Source organism: Maniola jurtina, chromosome 7, assembly GCF_905333055.1.
Source record: "Maniola jurtina chromosome 7, ilManJurt1.1, whole genome shotgun sequence".
Lineage (NCBI taxonomy): Eukaryota > Metazoa > Arthropoda > Insecta > Lepidoptera > Nymphalidae > Maniola > Maniola jurtina.
In genome coordinates, this window is record NC_060035.1 from 8,064,768 (window position 1) to 8,080,679 (window position 15,912).

The 15,912-nt window shown below is 37.3% G+C and overlaps 3 protein-coding genes across 4 annotated transcripts; 1 reads left to right on the forward strand and 2 right to left on the reverse strand.

Annotated features, from left to right (window-relative positions):
- Positions 1-263: 263 nt before the first annotated feature.
- LOC123866906 (general transcription factor IIE subunit 1) lies at positions 264-12,172 on the reverse strand. 2 transcript variants are annotated; one of them, XM_045908680.1, is made up of 9 exons: positions 12,035-12,172; positions 5,795-5,924; positions 5,434-5,550; positions 4,233-4,411; positions 3,459-3,685; positions 2,881-3,079; positions 2,050-2,182; positions 1,115-1,222; positions 264-484 (listed from the first exon to the last, which is right to left on the reverse strand). In XM_045908680.1, exons 2-9 carry the CDS (start codon positions 5,916-5,918, stop codon positions 309-311), a joined length of 1,263 nt encoding a protein of 420 aa, XP_045764636.1. In that variant the 5' UTR covers positions 5,919-5,924; positions 12,035-12,172; the 3' UTR covers positions 264-308. The 2 variants fall into 2 exon arrangements, with proteins under 2 accessions (XP_045764636.1, XP_045764637.1); XM_045908681.1 differs by lacking the exon at positions 12,035-12,172 and adding an exon at positions 11,075-11,096.
- LOC123866900 (tyrosine-protein kinase transmembrane receptor Ror2) lies at positions 7,902-11,127 on the reverse strand. Its single transcript, XM_045908670.1, has one exon. The coding sequence runs from the start codon at positions 10,920-10,922 to the stop codon at positions 9,006-9,008; it is 1,917 nt and encodes a 638-aa protein (XP_045764626.1). The 5' UTR covers positions 10,923-11,127; the 3' UTR covers positions 7,902-9,005.
- LOC123866912 (rab-like protein 3) lies at positions 11,958-15,774 on the forward strand. Its single transcript, XM_045908693.1, has 6 exons — positions 11,958-12,086; positions 12,873-13,082; positions 13,492-13,637; positions 14,178-14,314; positions 14,753-14,807; positions 15,072-15,774. The coding sequence occupies exons 1-6, from the start codon at positions 12,041-12,043 to the stop codon at positions 15,213-15,215; spliced, it is 738 nt and encodes a 245-aa protein (XP_045764649.1). The 5' UTR covers positions 11,958-12,040; the 3' UTR covers positions 15,216-15,774.
- The last annotated feature ends 138 nt before the right edge of the window (positions 15,775-15,912 follow it).

Genomic DNA, 15,912 nt, shown 5'->3' on the forward strand with positions numbered 1-15,912 from the left:
TACTCAACACAATAAAGTGCAAATCAGATCGTATAGCGCTTTATTACCTACCGCTATATTTACCTAAAAGTTGCCTCTCTTTCTATCGTATAGCTCTTATCTTGTCTTGCGCGCGGCAACGGTCTGAATCGGCCCGTCCGTATCATGGGCAGTGTGGGCGTAATAATGTTGAAGTAAGCTCCCGCAAAGTACCGTCTGATTCTACCCTACTGTTGTACGAGTGCATAGATAGAAAATTAAGGGTCAACAAAAAAAACACCCAATTGATTACTCAGTACATTTAGTGTTAAATCTTACAACTACAACAGTTAGTCGTACATGTGGCTATAGTACTCCTGATACACTTGTATGTAGGTCTCCTTCTCGGAGGGGGACATGCGCGCGATGACGTCATCGTCCACACTGGTCAGCGACACCGGCTTGCCGTTCACGAGCACCGTTGGGGCGTTGTCTTCCGATTCTGACTCTTCACTTTCCATTTCCGCTGCGAGACAAATTTCGACATTAATTTTATCGTTATATGAAGTGAAAATTTTAGACAGGCTAATGTTGTTAGCTGTTAAAATTTGTTCCTCAACGCAAAAATAAAATAAAATAAATTATTATTACTAATACAATTGATGAAATTAAAGCACATATTTCAGTATAAGTTTTTAATAAACCTTTGATGTGGGATTTTTTCAGTACTATTTCTGTAGCTATAAGTATGACGTGTTCCAAGAGACAGGACTCCAACTAACAAGTGAGTGTATAATATGCATTACTAGCCGATGCCCGCGACTTCACCCGCGTGAATTTAGGTTTTTTGAAATCCCGTGGGAACTCTTTGATTTTCCGGGATAAAAAGTAGCCTATGTGCTAATCCAGGATATTATCTATCTCCATTCTGAATTTCAGCCAAATCCGTCCTGTGGTTTTTGCGTGAAGGAGTAACAAACATACACACACACACACACACACACACACACACACACACACACACACACACACACACACACATACAAACTTTCGCCTTTATAATATTAGTGTGATAGTTTAAAGCTTGGTTTAAAGTTAAACGCTAAAATATAAAGTCTTATCAGAAGTTCTGTGGAAATGTACGGTGTAAACTCACCAACGGCAGCCAACTCGTCCTTGAGCTTGTACGGATCTTTGGATTCATTGTCACTGGAATCTGAACTTTCTGGTTCAGCTCCCTTCAAAGCATTAGCAGCAGCGTTACCTAAAACAAGCAAATAAAAGTTCTATAAGTTTGGGTTGCCTGGAAGAACATTTGTAGCGCCAGAGGAATCATCAATGCGTTGTCCACTTTTCAAACATTTGTTGGTCCGCCCCTTGAATAACCCCATGTTGAAATCTAGTGGGAACACCTAGTGGGAAAAAGATCTGGTGCGACAGGTAGTCGAAATGTACCAGGCACTTTATACAAAACTGTCCAGTTTGAGGTTACAAGTGGTTCCTCAAAAGCAGGCCTATACGTTTTAGAAATAACTCGCACCCTGACTACGTTTTCTTTCGACCAATGAATACGAACTTGGATGGAGCAATTTTTTTTTAATTATTTTATTTGTATCTTAGGTACACTCAAACATAAAACTCCTTTTAACGGACATAACTACTTTTACCTGCAAAAACAGTCAAAAGTGCTTCTGACTATGGAGTTTGTTAAGGTAGTTTTGACTGAAATTCCGCTCAAAACTCTTCGCCGGAAAAATCATCCTTAAGTTCGTACAAAATGCTATAATAGTCGAATCTGTCCCAAAACGAAATCGGAACACGCCGACTCCACGAAGTCTTGTCTATCCACCACTAGTGTGCTTTCGTAAAGCGCGAAGCCATATTAAACTCGCATAGGCCGTCTTGGACGTGAAGCTGAATGAAGAGGCGACGAAGCGAGCCTTGACGTAGCCTATTTAAAACACTAGCGTTAGGACACAAAGACTGACGTCCATTAAGCTCGGAGAGCCGAGGCCAAACGAATCACAAACATTTAGCTAGCTATTATAATTACTATAGAACTTTGACCATCAGCGACGTTTTTGGACTTACCAGTGTTTTGTTTCTCATGAGCCAATAGCACGGACATGATGTCGTCGTTCTTCTCCTTGCCCGCGGCCTTGCTGCTGGCGGCGTTGCTGGCCGCCTTCTCCAGCGCCGCGTCCGTCGACTGCGCGCTGTCGCCCTGCAAACATCATTAAAATTCAAAATATTTTTATTCAATTAAACTTTTGTACTTTTGAATCGTCAAAAGCATCTACTATTGGTTCGGAATACCTTTCCTAGCGAGAAAAACCAGCAAGAAATTCGGCGGTTGCTCTTTTCAAAGATTTGATGTACAATATTATGTATAAAAGTAATTGAAGTCCCGCGCATTGCTGGAAATCCACGCTCTTTTATCACTTACATAACCTTTCAATTGTATATGCTTTTCTTTAGTTTTAATAGTTTTTTTAAACTCGTGTAAGGGCAAGGCATCATCATGATTAACCTATCAGCGGCCCACTACTGAGCACGAGTCGACTCTTAAAATGAGAAAGGTTTGCTTGCCACGCTTGCCCAATTCGATTGACTTCACACAACTTTGAGAACATTATGGAGAACTCTCGGGAGTGCATGTTTTCTCACAATGTTTTCATTCACTGTTAAAACATGTGTAAGCTTGAAACTCCGAAAAAAATGTGAAATACATGGATTGGGATTCGTAATACCTATTTGAAGCAAAACTTACTTATTGGTATCCCCCTTCGATTGCCGAGCGAGAGCAAGAAATCTCACCCCACTGTCAGACTGGCGTACTGACGGACGGATGAACAGCGGAGGATTAGCAATAATAGGTTCCTTTAGTACGTACTCTTTGGGGATGAAAGAGATAAAGCGAACCTGGTCGTTGGTGACGATGGTGCTCTCCACCATCCACACGGGGCGCTCCTTGCGCGTGGCGGCGGCGTCGGCGGCGTGGTCCGCGTCGCCGATGGTCACGTCCACGCGCGTCTCCTCCACGGCCAGGCCCTGGCTGCGCGTGGCTTCGCCCGACCACTGCTCGCCTGATGGCCTGTTCGCCAGTTGCTTGGAGGTCAAGCTGCAAACATTTTACATGTTTTACACGACTACCTAAATAATATTATGTATAAGATGATACTTAGTTTGAATAAACTTCATACCTACTTCATAAAAATGCGAGCTCAGCGAGTGCGATTTTTTTATACTATGTTTATTGGAAATTAATAATTAAAAAATTTGGAACATTCAAGAACAATTTGTTTCAAAAATAATTTCGCTTCTTGGTTTGGATATCGAAGGAGTTAAATAAAACTTTAGTAACTAAAAAAATTTGGTGCAAAATCGTTATTCAATATTTTAAGCTAACTAAAGTTATGTAGGTAAATGGAAATATGATAAGTTAGGTATATTGGATTTGAATTTTATCTGTTGGAAAGGGCTAATATTAAAATACTTACCCTCTGATTGTATTGATGTCCACAGGTTCAGGTTCCAATATTTCCGGCGCCAACTTGATACCCTCCACCTCCCTCAGAAGTATGTAGAGTGTTTCCAGTTGCTCGTTGAACTTGGCCAGCAGCAACCTCGAGTCCTTCTTCGGGAGTGCCGACTGGTCCTCTTCAACAACTTGGCTACAGAATGTGCATCGGAATTCCTGCGTCATCATATCGTATAGTTGATCAGCCTAAAATAAAAATTAAAGTTCATTTAAACTGATTGCAGATTACATTCGCACCGTACTTCGCTGCGCGTCATGGTGCAAAGTCCGTACGCGTTTTTATTGGTAACCAGAACGCTACCAAAAATGAAGACAGTCGATAGTACTGATAAGATACCTACTCGTACCATAAAAAATTACGAAAAAAAAATTAATTAAACCCTGTATTTTTACAAGTTCATAACATATTGCAAATAAAACACCTGACTGACGCTAGAAGTCAACGAACGATCCGTAAATAGGTCACTCGAAGTCAATTCCTCGTCGTATGTGGGGCATTGACCCGAGTTGTGCACGCTATACAACGCGGATTTGAAAAATACTAAATCACTAAAACTAGAAGATAAGGCAAATGGGTTATTGGCAATGTGTTAAGGTAGTATAATAACAACGCTAAGTTTTTGCTAGCGTTCTGGTTACGCCTTTTTACCCGACTACGGCAAAGCCGAAAGGAAGGGTTATGATTTTATATAATATCATATCCTTACTTAGAGCTTAAATACTAAGGGTTTACCTCAAGGTCAGTGAATGTTTTCCCGCAAGCTGGACACTTGAAACTGGCGCGGCTAGTGGCATCGCGCTCCTCGGTCTCCATGCGCTTGCGCATCAGATCCAACTTGTACTTAACCACGTTCACAAACGTCTTGTAGTTTATGAAATAGTAATTCACTTTTTGAGCTTTCCCGTCCGCACCTTGAAAAAATACGAATCATAGAAACACTTTTTATAAGTACCTAGGTATATAAAGCTTTGCGCTGGACTGCAGTTTTATTGAATTAAGTTACGATACAGTTGCAAATACAGACTAGTCATGCAAGTTTAATTTTTTTTAATAAGATTAGATGAAACCCGCGACCTAGGTACCCGCGTAGATAGGTAGCATAGGTTCTTAAAAATTCTTCTTTTTTCCGAGAATAACAGTAGACTCTTTCCATTTCCGGGATGCAAGCTATCGCTGTACCATACGTTAAAATTGGGTAAATGGAAGGGTTGTGAAAAGGTAAGAGACAAATTATAGACACTTTCGAATTTACAACTAATGATACTAGAAGATGTCCGTACGACAGTATAGGTATGCGAAATGCGCATCGTGCGTGGCTCAGTTGTAATATGCGACCATCAGATGCAAGATAATTTAACTTGGAAGGGGAAAGGCAATTTCATAAATGTTTAGGTACCTAATCACGATCATGATCAACACATCGTCAGCGCACTACGAGCACTGGTCTCCTCTCAGAGTGAGAAGGATTTTAGCCATACCCCACACACCTTTGACATGAAATGAAATTTATTTATTTGCTAAATACATATGCGTGGTTAACAAAGGTCTTATAATTTAAAATAGTCCCTGCATATTTACTGAAACTTCAGTATGCAAATATTAATAATATACTCTACAGGTATTTTTTCTTTGAGAACATGATGGAGAATTCTCAGGTATGCAGGTTTCCTCACGATGTTTCCTTCACCGTTAAAGCAAGTGATTTTTAATTCCCTTAAATGCACATATATTTCCGAAAAAATAGAGGTGCGTGCCGGGATCGAACCCCCGACCTCCGATTAGGAGTCGGACGACATAACCGCTAGGCTTTCACCAACCTGCTTTGCCAGTAGGATGGTACCTAAATACCAATTAGCCACGCACGTCCCACGATTGAAGGGTACATAACACTTGTATGGGAGGTACTAACTACTTCAGTTGATCTTTTGCTTACCAGTCTCCATTTTGAGTCGTACTTGAATAAATTTATCATTTTTCAATGTAGCTATTCTTGCTCTCAACATTTTCCGTTCAAATTTTAGAAGTTCGCAAATATCATCTTCTTTCATGCCTAAAACATAAATGAGTAGGTAAACTTTTTTGAATTATTTCAATTTCTTGTTTCGTTAGGTAGCTCTATTTTAACTGATTTCAAAAAAAGGATGAATATCCGTATTTTTTTTAACCTACAGAATACGGAAGATTTGCAAAATCTCAACGAAATAGCGCAGGGTGCGATATACGAGTAGTTTTGGTGATAAAAAATATTTTCTAAAACCGATGTTCAAAGCCAGTAAAAATTTTTGTTGACTTACAAGGATTTCTCACCAACATGTCAACAATCAAAGCATCCTCGATGGTGTAGAAGCCTCTAACGACCAGTCTCGCAAGTTGTTTCAAGCTGCTTGGCACTTCAGTCACCAATCGTTCTTCGGTCATACCTACCTGAAATGAAATTAGTTGTTTATGCCTGTTAGTAATAATATAGTAGGTACAGGTAGTAATAATTATACGGTATAGGGTAAATGGAGCCCTAACTTTGAAGTCTTTGAATCTACAGTTAGGTGATTTATCGATGTCCTACCCACTGGACAATGGATATGTCTGTGCTACGGAGTATCTGCTAAGCAGTCCACCTTTCGCTTCCAACGCTGAAGGAAAATCTAAGTATTTCAGCATTCTGGTGATAATGACTGTTACACAAATCAACATCAGCAAACTTGAAGGTGGGTAGGTAGTAAGTACTTAAGTTAATAGAATCAAGTGTCCCCAGTTTCCTTTTCCTCGCTTGGTTGATGCTACACGTGCGTGTTTGGGTCACAGAAATTCATTTGTGTACACAACTCCAATCGGTCCAGTAGATTCAGACCAATTGGCTGTGACAAACGAACAGACAGGTACACGAGTTATCCTATTAGGGTTCCGTTTTCACATTCCGTCGTCTGGAACCCTAAAATGCGGTTAAATGCAAAAAGTACCTAGTTTTGGGTTATCACCAAAAAACGTGAGAATTTTAGATAAATATAGTATGTCTAGCTGATGCCCACGACTTCGTCTGCGTGGATTAAGTTTTTTAAAATCCAATGCTCTTTGATTTTTCGGATCAAAAAATAGCCTATGTTTTAATCTAGGATATAATCTATCTCCGTTCCAAATTTCAGACAAATCCGTCCTGTGTTTTACCGTGAAAGAGTACCAATCATACACACAAACTTTCGCCTGTATAATATTAAAGCGTGATAATCGGCCAATTGCGAGTCGGACTCGCACACAAAGGGTTCCGTATCATTATACAAGGCAACACTTTTCAATTTATTTTTAAAATGTTGGACATTTTGTATTATATTTTGTTGATAAATAGAAACTTACAGTTCTAGTTTCTACTCACTCACTCTACCTATGCGGTTTATGAGATACAGCCCCCTGACATACAGACTTACGGACGGACGGACAGCGGAGACTTTATAATAGGTTCCGTTACCACTCCTCGGGTACGGGACCTTAAAAACGGATGTTTGTAAAAAGGGGTCCTATATTATGACTAATCAACCGACTTTTAGAAATATAGGGGCCGGCATGCAGTTTTACGTTTACGGAGAAGTGAAGTTCGAAAATTGCAACAACTTCAATAGATAATAGGATTTTCATACCGTACCTATTGATTAATAATTTTATCTATATCTATTAGCCCGGTCACTGAAGCTCAAAAGATAGGGGTAAGGTTACATTAATTCGCATAGAACACCATTATAAATGAAATGTGAAAAGTCCCCATCGATCTATTTGCAAAAAAAATATTCAAGGTCAAAGTGCGCAAATATTGTTTTTTTTTTGCGTTTTTCAGCCAAACTGTAAGTTTCTCATAAAAAAAGGTGAGACAAAATTGTAGATCATTCAATTATCTATAAAAGTTGTCTTTACACTTTTTCTCCTAAGATTATAATCTGAGATAATACGATTCAAATAGTTGAAAGTTGTTTTCTTCTAATTTGCAAAACTACGCCGCAATTAAACATCCCTGGCGCTATAATAAAAGGTAAAAGTATTTTCATATCGATCTGATTATCTAGTACTACATATAAATACTTACAAAAATTTATGAGAAAATAAATAATAATCCCATTAATATTATAAAGGCGAAAGTATATGTAAGGAAAGTATGTGTATTGTGTATGTTTATTACTCTTAGTCGGGAGGTTTTGGCCGTGGCTAGTTACCACCCTACAGGCAAAGCCGTGCCGCTAAGTGATTTAGCGATAAGGTACGATGCCGTGCAGAAACCAAAGAAGTATGGGTTTATTGAAAACTGCCATTACCCTTCCAGGTCAGCCCGCTTCCATCTTAGACTGCATCATCACTTACCACCAGGTGAGATTGCAGTCAAGGGCTAACTTGCATCTGAATTAAAAAAAAATACTATGGTTATTAAAAATCGAATCATTTATTCTTAACGTCAAACACAACTTAATAAATTAAAATATGTATAATTGTTTCATAAAAATACAAATTGTAAGAGAATTATAAAAAACAGATTAAATATACTTACAATATGAAATAAAAGTTTATACAATTTCTATTTGGCAGTGATATTAATTAACCCAATGTTTTATCCTTGGACTATTGGATGGCTTTCTTGCAAAATTATTTTTAAATAATATTCCTTACTGTTAACACACCTACATTTTTGATGTCTATTGTAAGCAAACTTAGTTTTTGGTAAAATGTCTCATAGTTTAAAAACTAGAAAAGGAAAATAAATATTTTCTTCATGTTTACATTAATGTGTGATTTTATGGAAATAGGTAAGTACAAATTAGCAGTTGCTTACTTTCACCTGTAAAACTAAAATCAAAGTTTTAATTTCACTGATAGGTAATCCACCATTTTCACAGTGACTCATTTTTTGGCAATCAAGGATATAACTTTTATCGTAATGCTTTTTTGTAATATACATTTAAGTAAATTAAATTTACAGATTTCTAAAATAAATTTTTTTTTGAGAACTTATACATTTGCATCTTAAAATAATTATCATAAATTAAACAAACATTAGCATAACCTACAAGGAAACAATAGTAACGAAAATCAGTCTTGTTATATTGATACTGCTGATTATTGTTAAAATAGCTACAATTCTAAAAACAATACTGATAAGCTATAATGGCCCTGAGGGGTGCTAGAACATTAAGTCTTATCATATGTTTACTGTGCAAAATATTTATAGAACTAAATTCTAGCAATTTGTGTCATGTTTTAAGCATTCAAAGTCATAACAAAATAATTAATCACCACAGACAAACTTGAGAGATTGAATCACTTGCTGTAAATTAACCAACACAGTCAATACTTAGGATTACATTTACATGTACAGAACATTAAAGGAATGGTTACCTAAGGCTCTTTATTTACATCTAAGGGCAAGACAAGAAACATGATCTTGAATACAATAGAATAATGATACATAAAATATTTCTTTCATATCCAATCTTAGTAATCAAGTTTAGTAATTCAGTAAAAGAAACTGAATCAATTTGAATGACTTCGCTCCAGTATCATTTGTATATTGTCCAGTGTTTGGTATATTATTCTAAAATTTGGACGATCACTGGGGTGATGATTCCAGCATTGTTTCATCAAATCATAAACACATCTCGGAGTATTGTCAGGGCAAGCGAGGACATTGCCATCTTTTAAAAACCTTACTACTTCTTCATGGGTCATACCAAAGTAAGGTTGTAGGGCAAACGAAAATATTTCCCACAGACATACACCATATGCCCATACATCTGACTCTAATGTGTATTTATTGTACAATATGCTCTCTAAAGGCATCCATCGCACAGGAATAGCATCATGTTCATCTCCTTTGTAATAATCTTGTAAATATATTTTATGTGACAATCCAAAATCGGCAATTTTAACGACCATATCATCATTAATAAGACAGTTCCTAGTCGCTAAATCACGGTGTACAAATTTTCTGTCTGAGAGGTATACCATTCCAGAAGCAATCTGCCTAGCGACATGTAGAAGGTCCATATGAGTTAAAGGGGCAACGAGAAGCCTTAAATCCTCTCTATTTTCAACACCAGGTGGAAAGTTAGTTGCTGTGCTGCATGCTCTCAAGTACTCATTCAAGTCACCTTTTCCCATATATTCAAATAACAGACACATAGGGCGTCCTATAGCACACACACCTAGTAATTTGACAATATTGGGATGATCAAAGTCAGCCAATAAACAAGCTTCCCTTTCAAAGTCTAGTTGTAGATCATGCGACGCTTCATCCTTGAGCATTTTAACTGCAACCAAAGTGAATTCTTCTTCAGGAACCAAGCCTGGTGCTTTGGCTTGAAAAACTCTTCCGAATGCACCCTGACCCAAGTCCCTGATGTAAATAATGTTATTTCTGGGAAACTCCAGTTTCTCCAACTTAGGATTAAGTTGCGCACCGGTTGTGTGATAAGCCAGGTTACTCGGTAGCTTGTCCAAGTCTATATCAACATTTTGCAAGTTTCTACGGCTCGACATATTACATTTAGAGTAATGGGTTTTCAAAAAATAGTGGCATAAAAGAGCTATAGATGCTATACCTAGAATACATCCAAGACCGCCAATGGAAAGCAGCAAGACAAAACTAGGAGTAAAATAATTTTCCATAATCATTGGTCCATTCATATTGTCTATTTCTTCACTAAAATTGGCACATGTTGGTATGTCACAAGTCTCCCACCTAACATTCGGGTCCATGGTGTAGCACCAGGGCTTCCGCTCCTCCCCACCAGCATTTCTACAGTAATTAGTTGCGTTTTGAACTTCAGGAAATACTAAAGGTGGTCTTGTATGTTGGTGAGGATGCTGTGATTCCCATGCCTGGCAAGCTAGACCGCTCTCAGTGACGTTTATAGTACCCTGGTAATATCGGCCATTTCCTCTAATGCATGTAGTTGTCACTTGGCTGTAGTCCATATCTATGATGCCTGCATTGTTACAACTTACTTGTGAACCCTTACCAGAAAATTTAGGAAGGTTTTCACATTCTGGAAACCTAAAGTGTCCTCTAGACTCGAAGAATACACCCCGGCGTTTCTGTTCTTCAATGACTATCCAATCATTGTAACAGAATTGCATTTTGACAGCCATACAGTCTTCATAACACAGTGGCAATGCAAAATAACCTTCACCGTCTCTAATGATGCACTTAGGGAAGGCATAAGCACACAACAGTTTTTCTGCTTTACTTCGACAAGGTTCCTTTAAAGTGGATATCATTTCCCTCCATAGCCCGGTTGTGATCTTTTCGTTTTCAAGGCCTCCAGTATGGTTGTACCATACAAACCCAGTTGAATAGTGCTTGCAAATTTGTCCATTGTATGGACCACAATAAAGATGCACAGATTTAATTGAAAGAAGCACTACAATTACTTTACAACACACGTTCATTGTTATAATAGAGATAGTGGTTCGATGTATAAAATATAAAATCGTTGCATTTTCATTTAAACCTTACAGCTATTTACAAAACGCTGAAAATATTATAATCAGTACACAATGGCGGAAGCATTATTTATTATTGATTTTAGCAAAATTTTCACCTAAAGTTATCGTTCACCACAGTATACTATATACCTAACTATAGTCCGTCGTATAGACTATAGACTATAGTCTGTCTGTGACCTCCTACTAGGCATAATGTTGCCACTTACCAATTCCACTTAATTTTTTTTAAGTATACTGTATAATAAACAGAATACTTATATAATTTTTTGTCTTGCATATACTATATTTCTTTAAAATCCTTCCAGGTGTTTTTTGATTATCATGGTGTAGTAAATAATATAATAGTACAATAAAGAACATTTATGTATAGCAAGCAGATATTAGTCGGATGATGGCAAGCGACCTGTTTGATTCCCTAGGAACGGACGCTAATATGGGAACGATGCAACTCGCGTTGACACATTGGCTCCGTGTCATAATATTATAACGTAATTATTGTAACATTTTACAATAGGTATTAAGTTTATAGTTTTGTATAGGTAAATTAGTTTTACTAGTTTTCGGAATATGGCGAAGTGTTTATTTTTCTGGTCAGGCTATAAACGCGTTAAGAAATTTGGTTTCAAAGTGAGGTTTCTAGATCTAGATGTTTAAAAAAAAATTGTTGTTTTATAGTTATCATCATCAGTTCTCAACTCTTCTCATTGTTTCATCAGCTTTTCCCAAATGCTTAGATCTTCTGTGCCGTTTACTCTTTAAAAATAATAACTCAAACATAGCCCAGTGACAAAATACAGTAAAGCCTGACCTGTGAGCCATACATTTAAAACAAATTTTCAAGCACCAAAGATGTAATTGTATTATGAAATATTACTTCCATAAACATATGTAATTCTTAATTATACATTAAATACGAATGTATAATTATAATGATTACTAATGTAGCAACATTATAAATTATTTTAATGTTGGTTTACTGTTTGGGCGCCGAAGAAATGTCATATGTCAAAATATTGGAGAGTTGAGACAAGAAATAATATTATTGGAATAAAAACCTGTAAATGGCTGCTATTGAGAAAGTAAAGGTTGTCGTCCTTGGTGATTCAGGTAAGTTGCACGTCATTAATATTATAATAGTTCACTGTATTCACTTTTGTTTAAAAACGAATTATTCATTGATTTATCTATTATCACCTGTAAACTAACATTGCCAACAAAGTTTTTAAAAGCCATGGCCACTTCTGTCATTAACATGTAGCAGGTAGAGCAACATTTAAGTTTAAATTTTAGCGGGAAAATTAAATAATTATTAATTTACTCACAAAAACTATTACTATCTAAGTGCCCGGTTTATAGGATTATATTCGGTAGTAGTATTATCTGTATTCTATGATATTACTAGATTTGTTTATTGAAATAGTCTATTGATTGATAGATTGGAAACTTATCGTATTGATATTTCATAATAATTAATTAAGTATAATACTAAACCAGTATTTTTGGGCAATTTTTATAATTATATGTTACTTACTAGCTTATTCCCGCAAATTCGTCCCCGTGGACTACACAAATTCAAACCCCTATTTTACCCCCTTAGGGGATGAATTTGGATATAACTACCTACAGTACCTACGTTTTTAAAAATCCCGTGGGAACTCATTGATTTTCCGGGATAAAAAGTAGCCTATGTATTAGATATTAGTCTATTCTCTATTATCTATCTTATAATAATCTATCTCAATTCCAAATTTAAACCAAATCCGTTCAGTAGTTTTTGCGTGAAAGAGTATCAAACATCCATAGTTACATACAAATTTCCGCGTTCATAATGTTAGTAGGATTTACGTGCTTTTAGATATGTGGAAACACCATGAATCTCAATTTATTTTTAAGGCGTCGGCAAAACATCGTTAACTTACCTGATCGCTCATAACAAGCCATTAGTTTCGCCGGGATGGACGGTGGGTTGCTCAGTGGAGGTGAAGTTGCACAGGTACAAGGAAGGAACCCAGGCACAGAACACATTCTTCGTCGAACTTTGGGACGTTGGAGGATCCAACAACCATCGGAATACTAGAAACGTGTTCTATCAACCCACACATGGTAAAATGCACTGACCATTCATTTAATATCTTCAGTTGATTTTATTGATTAGCTACTAAGGCACTTGTCCCATAGCTGACGATTAGAGAGAGAGTTGAGCTAAAAACTAGAAATGAGTTGGCGAGCAACAACAAGCGAGCGTTAATCAGTGACTATGAAGTTTAAATCATGGTGGCTTTAGGAGATAAAAAATCTTACGTCAAAGTATAAAGTCTATTTTTTTCATGTTTTTCAGCTTTTATAAAATAGGTACCTAACGAAGGTCTGGCACGCGCTGGCTCTCTCTCTATTAGGTGATATTATTACTATTAAAATCAAAGTGCATAAAACATCCGTAGGTATAGGTACGAGAAGAACAGACTTGAGTATGGGATATGTATATATTAATTAATAAATTATTCTTTTAAAGGTATAATATTAGTACACGACTTGACCAATAGAAAGAGTCAAGTGAATTTACAAAAATGGTTGTCCGAAATCCTGAATCAAGACAATGCAAACCCAAATTACCAACACGTTGACGTGGATCCTGAACAGTTCCTAGGCTCCACTCAGGTAGGTTGGAACTTATTTGGCCTCAGGTTACATTAGCGTGCTTGGTGTGGGTGTTTGTATGTATGTACGTGCACACTTACTACTACTGCACTACTTACCTTGCTTAACGGTCTGATTGCTCAGCACCAAGAATTAGATGTTTTTAAAGTTAGTAGTAGGTAACCTATCTTTGAATTCAACCAACTACCTACTCGTAAGTATGTGCATATTGTAACCGGTAACTCGGTATGCGACTTGGCGTTGCTGTAAGCATACAGTAAGCATCGGCAAACATCGTGTTTTGCTTGTCTGCCAATCGGATGTAACGGCAAGCGCTCCCAAGCGTTGGCAAGCACACGCAAACACCCGTCCACACGCTTGCTGTTTGCTGTTTGTCGCTAGCACGTGGATCCGCTATTACACTCCCTTCATGATTTCTAATCTTTGCCCTTGTACTCATGCGACATTATGATTAGGTTGTGTCTTCGATGAAAATGTAGGTCCTATGCCCCAGATCCATTTGCATAGAGTATTTATAAGAGGTAATTTTATTCCGTCTAGATTCCGATTCTCGTTATTGGAACCAAATATGATTTAGCAGAGGAGACGCAAAAAAAGAACCAATACAGAAGACTCGCCAGCAGTATAGCGGAACAATGCGGTGCAGATGAGATATTTGTCAACTGTTATCAAGCCAGGTTCGTTTACTATCTCGTAGTAAGCAGTTTCTATTTGAACTTGAGGACAAGGAATGACATATTTTATAACGTAGAATTTGAAACTAACTACCTAAGTATATTTGAAACTTTGCTGTCTTAAGTACGACGAATGTAGGCGATTAATTGCGTGTTCAGAGTTTTAAATTACAGCTAAAATTTTCGTTGCTTAGTAGGTACAAGTACTACCACATTTATAAGTGGCATAATTGTTGGCGCAATCTAACGCCGACTAAAACCGAATGTACACCAATGAAATAAGTACAGACTTCATTGTTTGACGTTATTTTTGTATTGTTACGATTTCAAATACAAGAACAACAGATACTTCATATTTGTGCTATCTCGCTCATTATTTGTGCAAACAAAACATGGCGCGTAAACAACAACCAATAGTGATGATACACTCTTTTATTTCAGATCACTTGCCCCAGGGAACAGTAATACGGTGAAATTGACAAGATTCTTTGATAAGGTAAGGATCAAACACGCCCGCAAACCATCCAAGTAGGTACCTACGTCCGCCGTCAGTCAAGATTTCTTTTGACAAACACGTTAAACAAAGCTGCATAGCTGCATAGACTATATTTATACTTACAATAATTTGACAAACATGTACATTCTATAAGTAATAAATATAAATAAATAAATGTTTTGACAAACTTCGATTGCGGGCGCTTTATATTACTCACTTATTCTGATTTCTGTGATGCGATCATTCGATGATTTGACTTTGCAGGTGATAGAGCGCCGCTACTATTCCCGCGTGAGTCCGTTCTCGGACAAGCGTCGCCTCATCCCGCCCTACGTGCTGGCCTCCACGCCCATCGCCACCAACAAGCCCTCACATTACCTGAGCCCGAGGTTTTACCACATGGACTAGCTCGATAAAGTTTAAAAGGTGCGTCCCCGAGCAAAACACGGCGCTAGACGTATAAAGTACAGCTTTTGGTAACTAAACAGTGCGTGCAAAACCAGTGGTCTAGTAGAACACGAGGCGTATGTCTACGCACTGTACAACAGTACCCTCAGTATAAGATTTTACTTCTCACCAACGTTGATAGTATTCGATAGTCGAAACTATATAACGTCATAACTCATAACGTCAAAGTAAAATGTACCTAAAGAATCTTGATTCAAAACCAAAATTCTGTTCCATTGATTTTAATTTCGCAACGTATCCGCTTGGAGCGCTGGGTGTAAATATATGTACAACCTTGAGCATTAAAACAAGGTCTTTAAGGGCTATTTTACCTTAACTCTAAAGTATTTCGACTGTCAAATATACTATCAACATTGGTGAGCAGTAAAATCTTGTACTGAGGGGACAGGGAAATAGCGGAGCTTGTACAATTAATCTTTAGTCTATGGCTTGCACAATCCGCCTTGTTGCAAATCTAAAGAGATTGGACTATTTATGTTGCGCGCACTAGATACTTTTTTAATTAAAATACCTATTAAATAAAAAACATACATTTTTGCTCTATTTTTTTAATGAAGCAAATATTTATTAAAATCGTTATAAAAGAACCACAAAAATGGGAAACAAATAATAATGATTGATTCCATTGCCTCTTAAA

Excerpts from the sequence above, each read along its gene's own strand:
- LOC123866906 (XM_045908680.1), bottom strand. The coding sequence starts at position 5,918 with ATGACCGAAGAACGATTGGTGACTGAAGTGCCAAGCAGCTTGAAACAA. Across the intron at positions 3,686-4,232 it reads AAACATTCACTGACCTTGAG|GCTGATCAACTATACGATAT; the intron begins GTAAACCCTTAG and ends TTTTTATTTTAG. Across the intron at positions 1,223-2,049 it reads TCATGAGAAACAAAACACTG|GTAACGCTGCTGCTAATGCT; the intron begins GTAAGTCCAAAA and ends TGCTTGTTTTAG.
- LOC123866900 (XM_045908670.1), bottom strand. The coding sequence starts at position 10,922 with ATGAACGTGTGTTGTAAAGTAATTGTAGTGCTTCTTTCAATTAAATCT.
- LOC123866912 (XM_045908693.1), top strand. The coding sequence starts at position 12,041 with ATGGCTGCTATTGAGAAAGTAAAGGTTGTCGTCCTTGGTGATTCAG. Across the intron at positions 13,638-14,177 it reads AGTTCCTAGGCTCCACTCAG|ATTCCGATTCTCGTTATTGG; the intron begins GTAGGTTGGAAC and ends TATTCCGTCTAG. Across the intron at positions 14,315-14,752 it reads GTCAACTGTTATCAAGCCAG|ATCACTTGCCCCAGGGAACA; the intron begins GTTCGTTTACTA and ends CTTTTATTTCAG.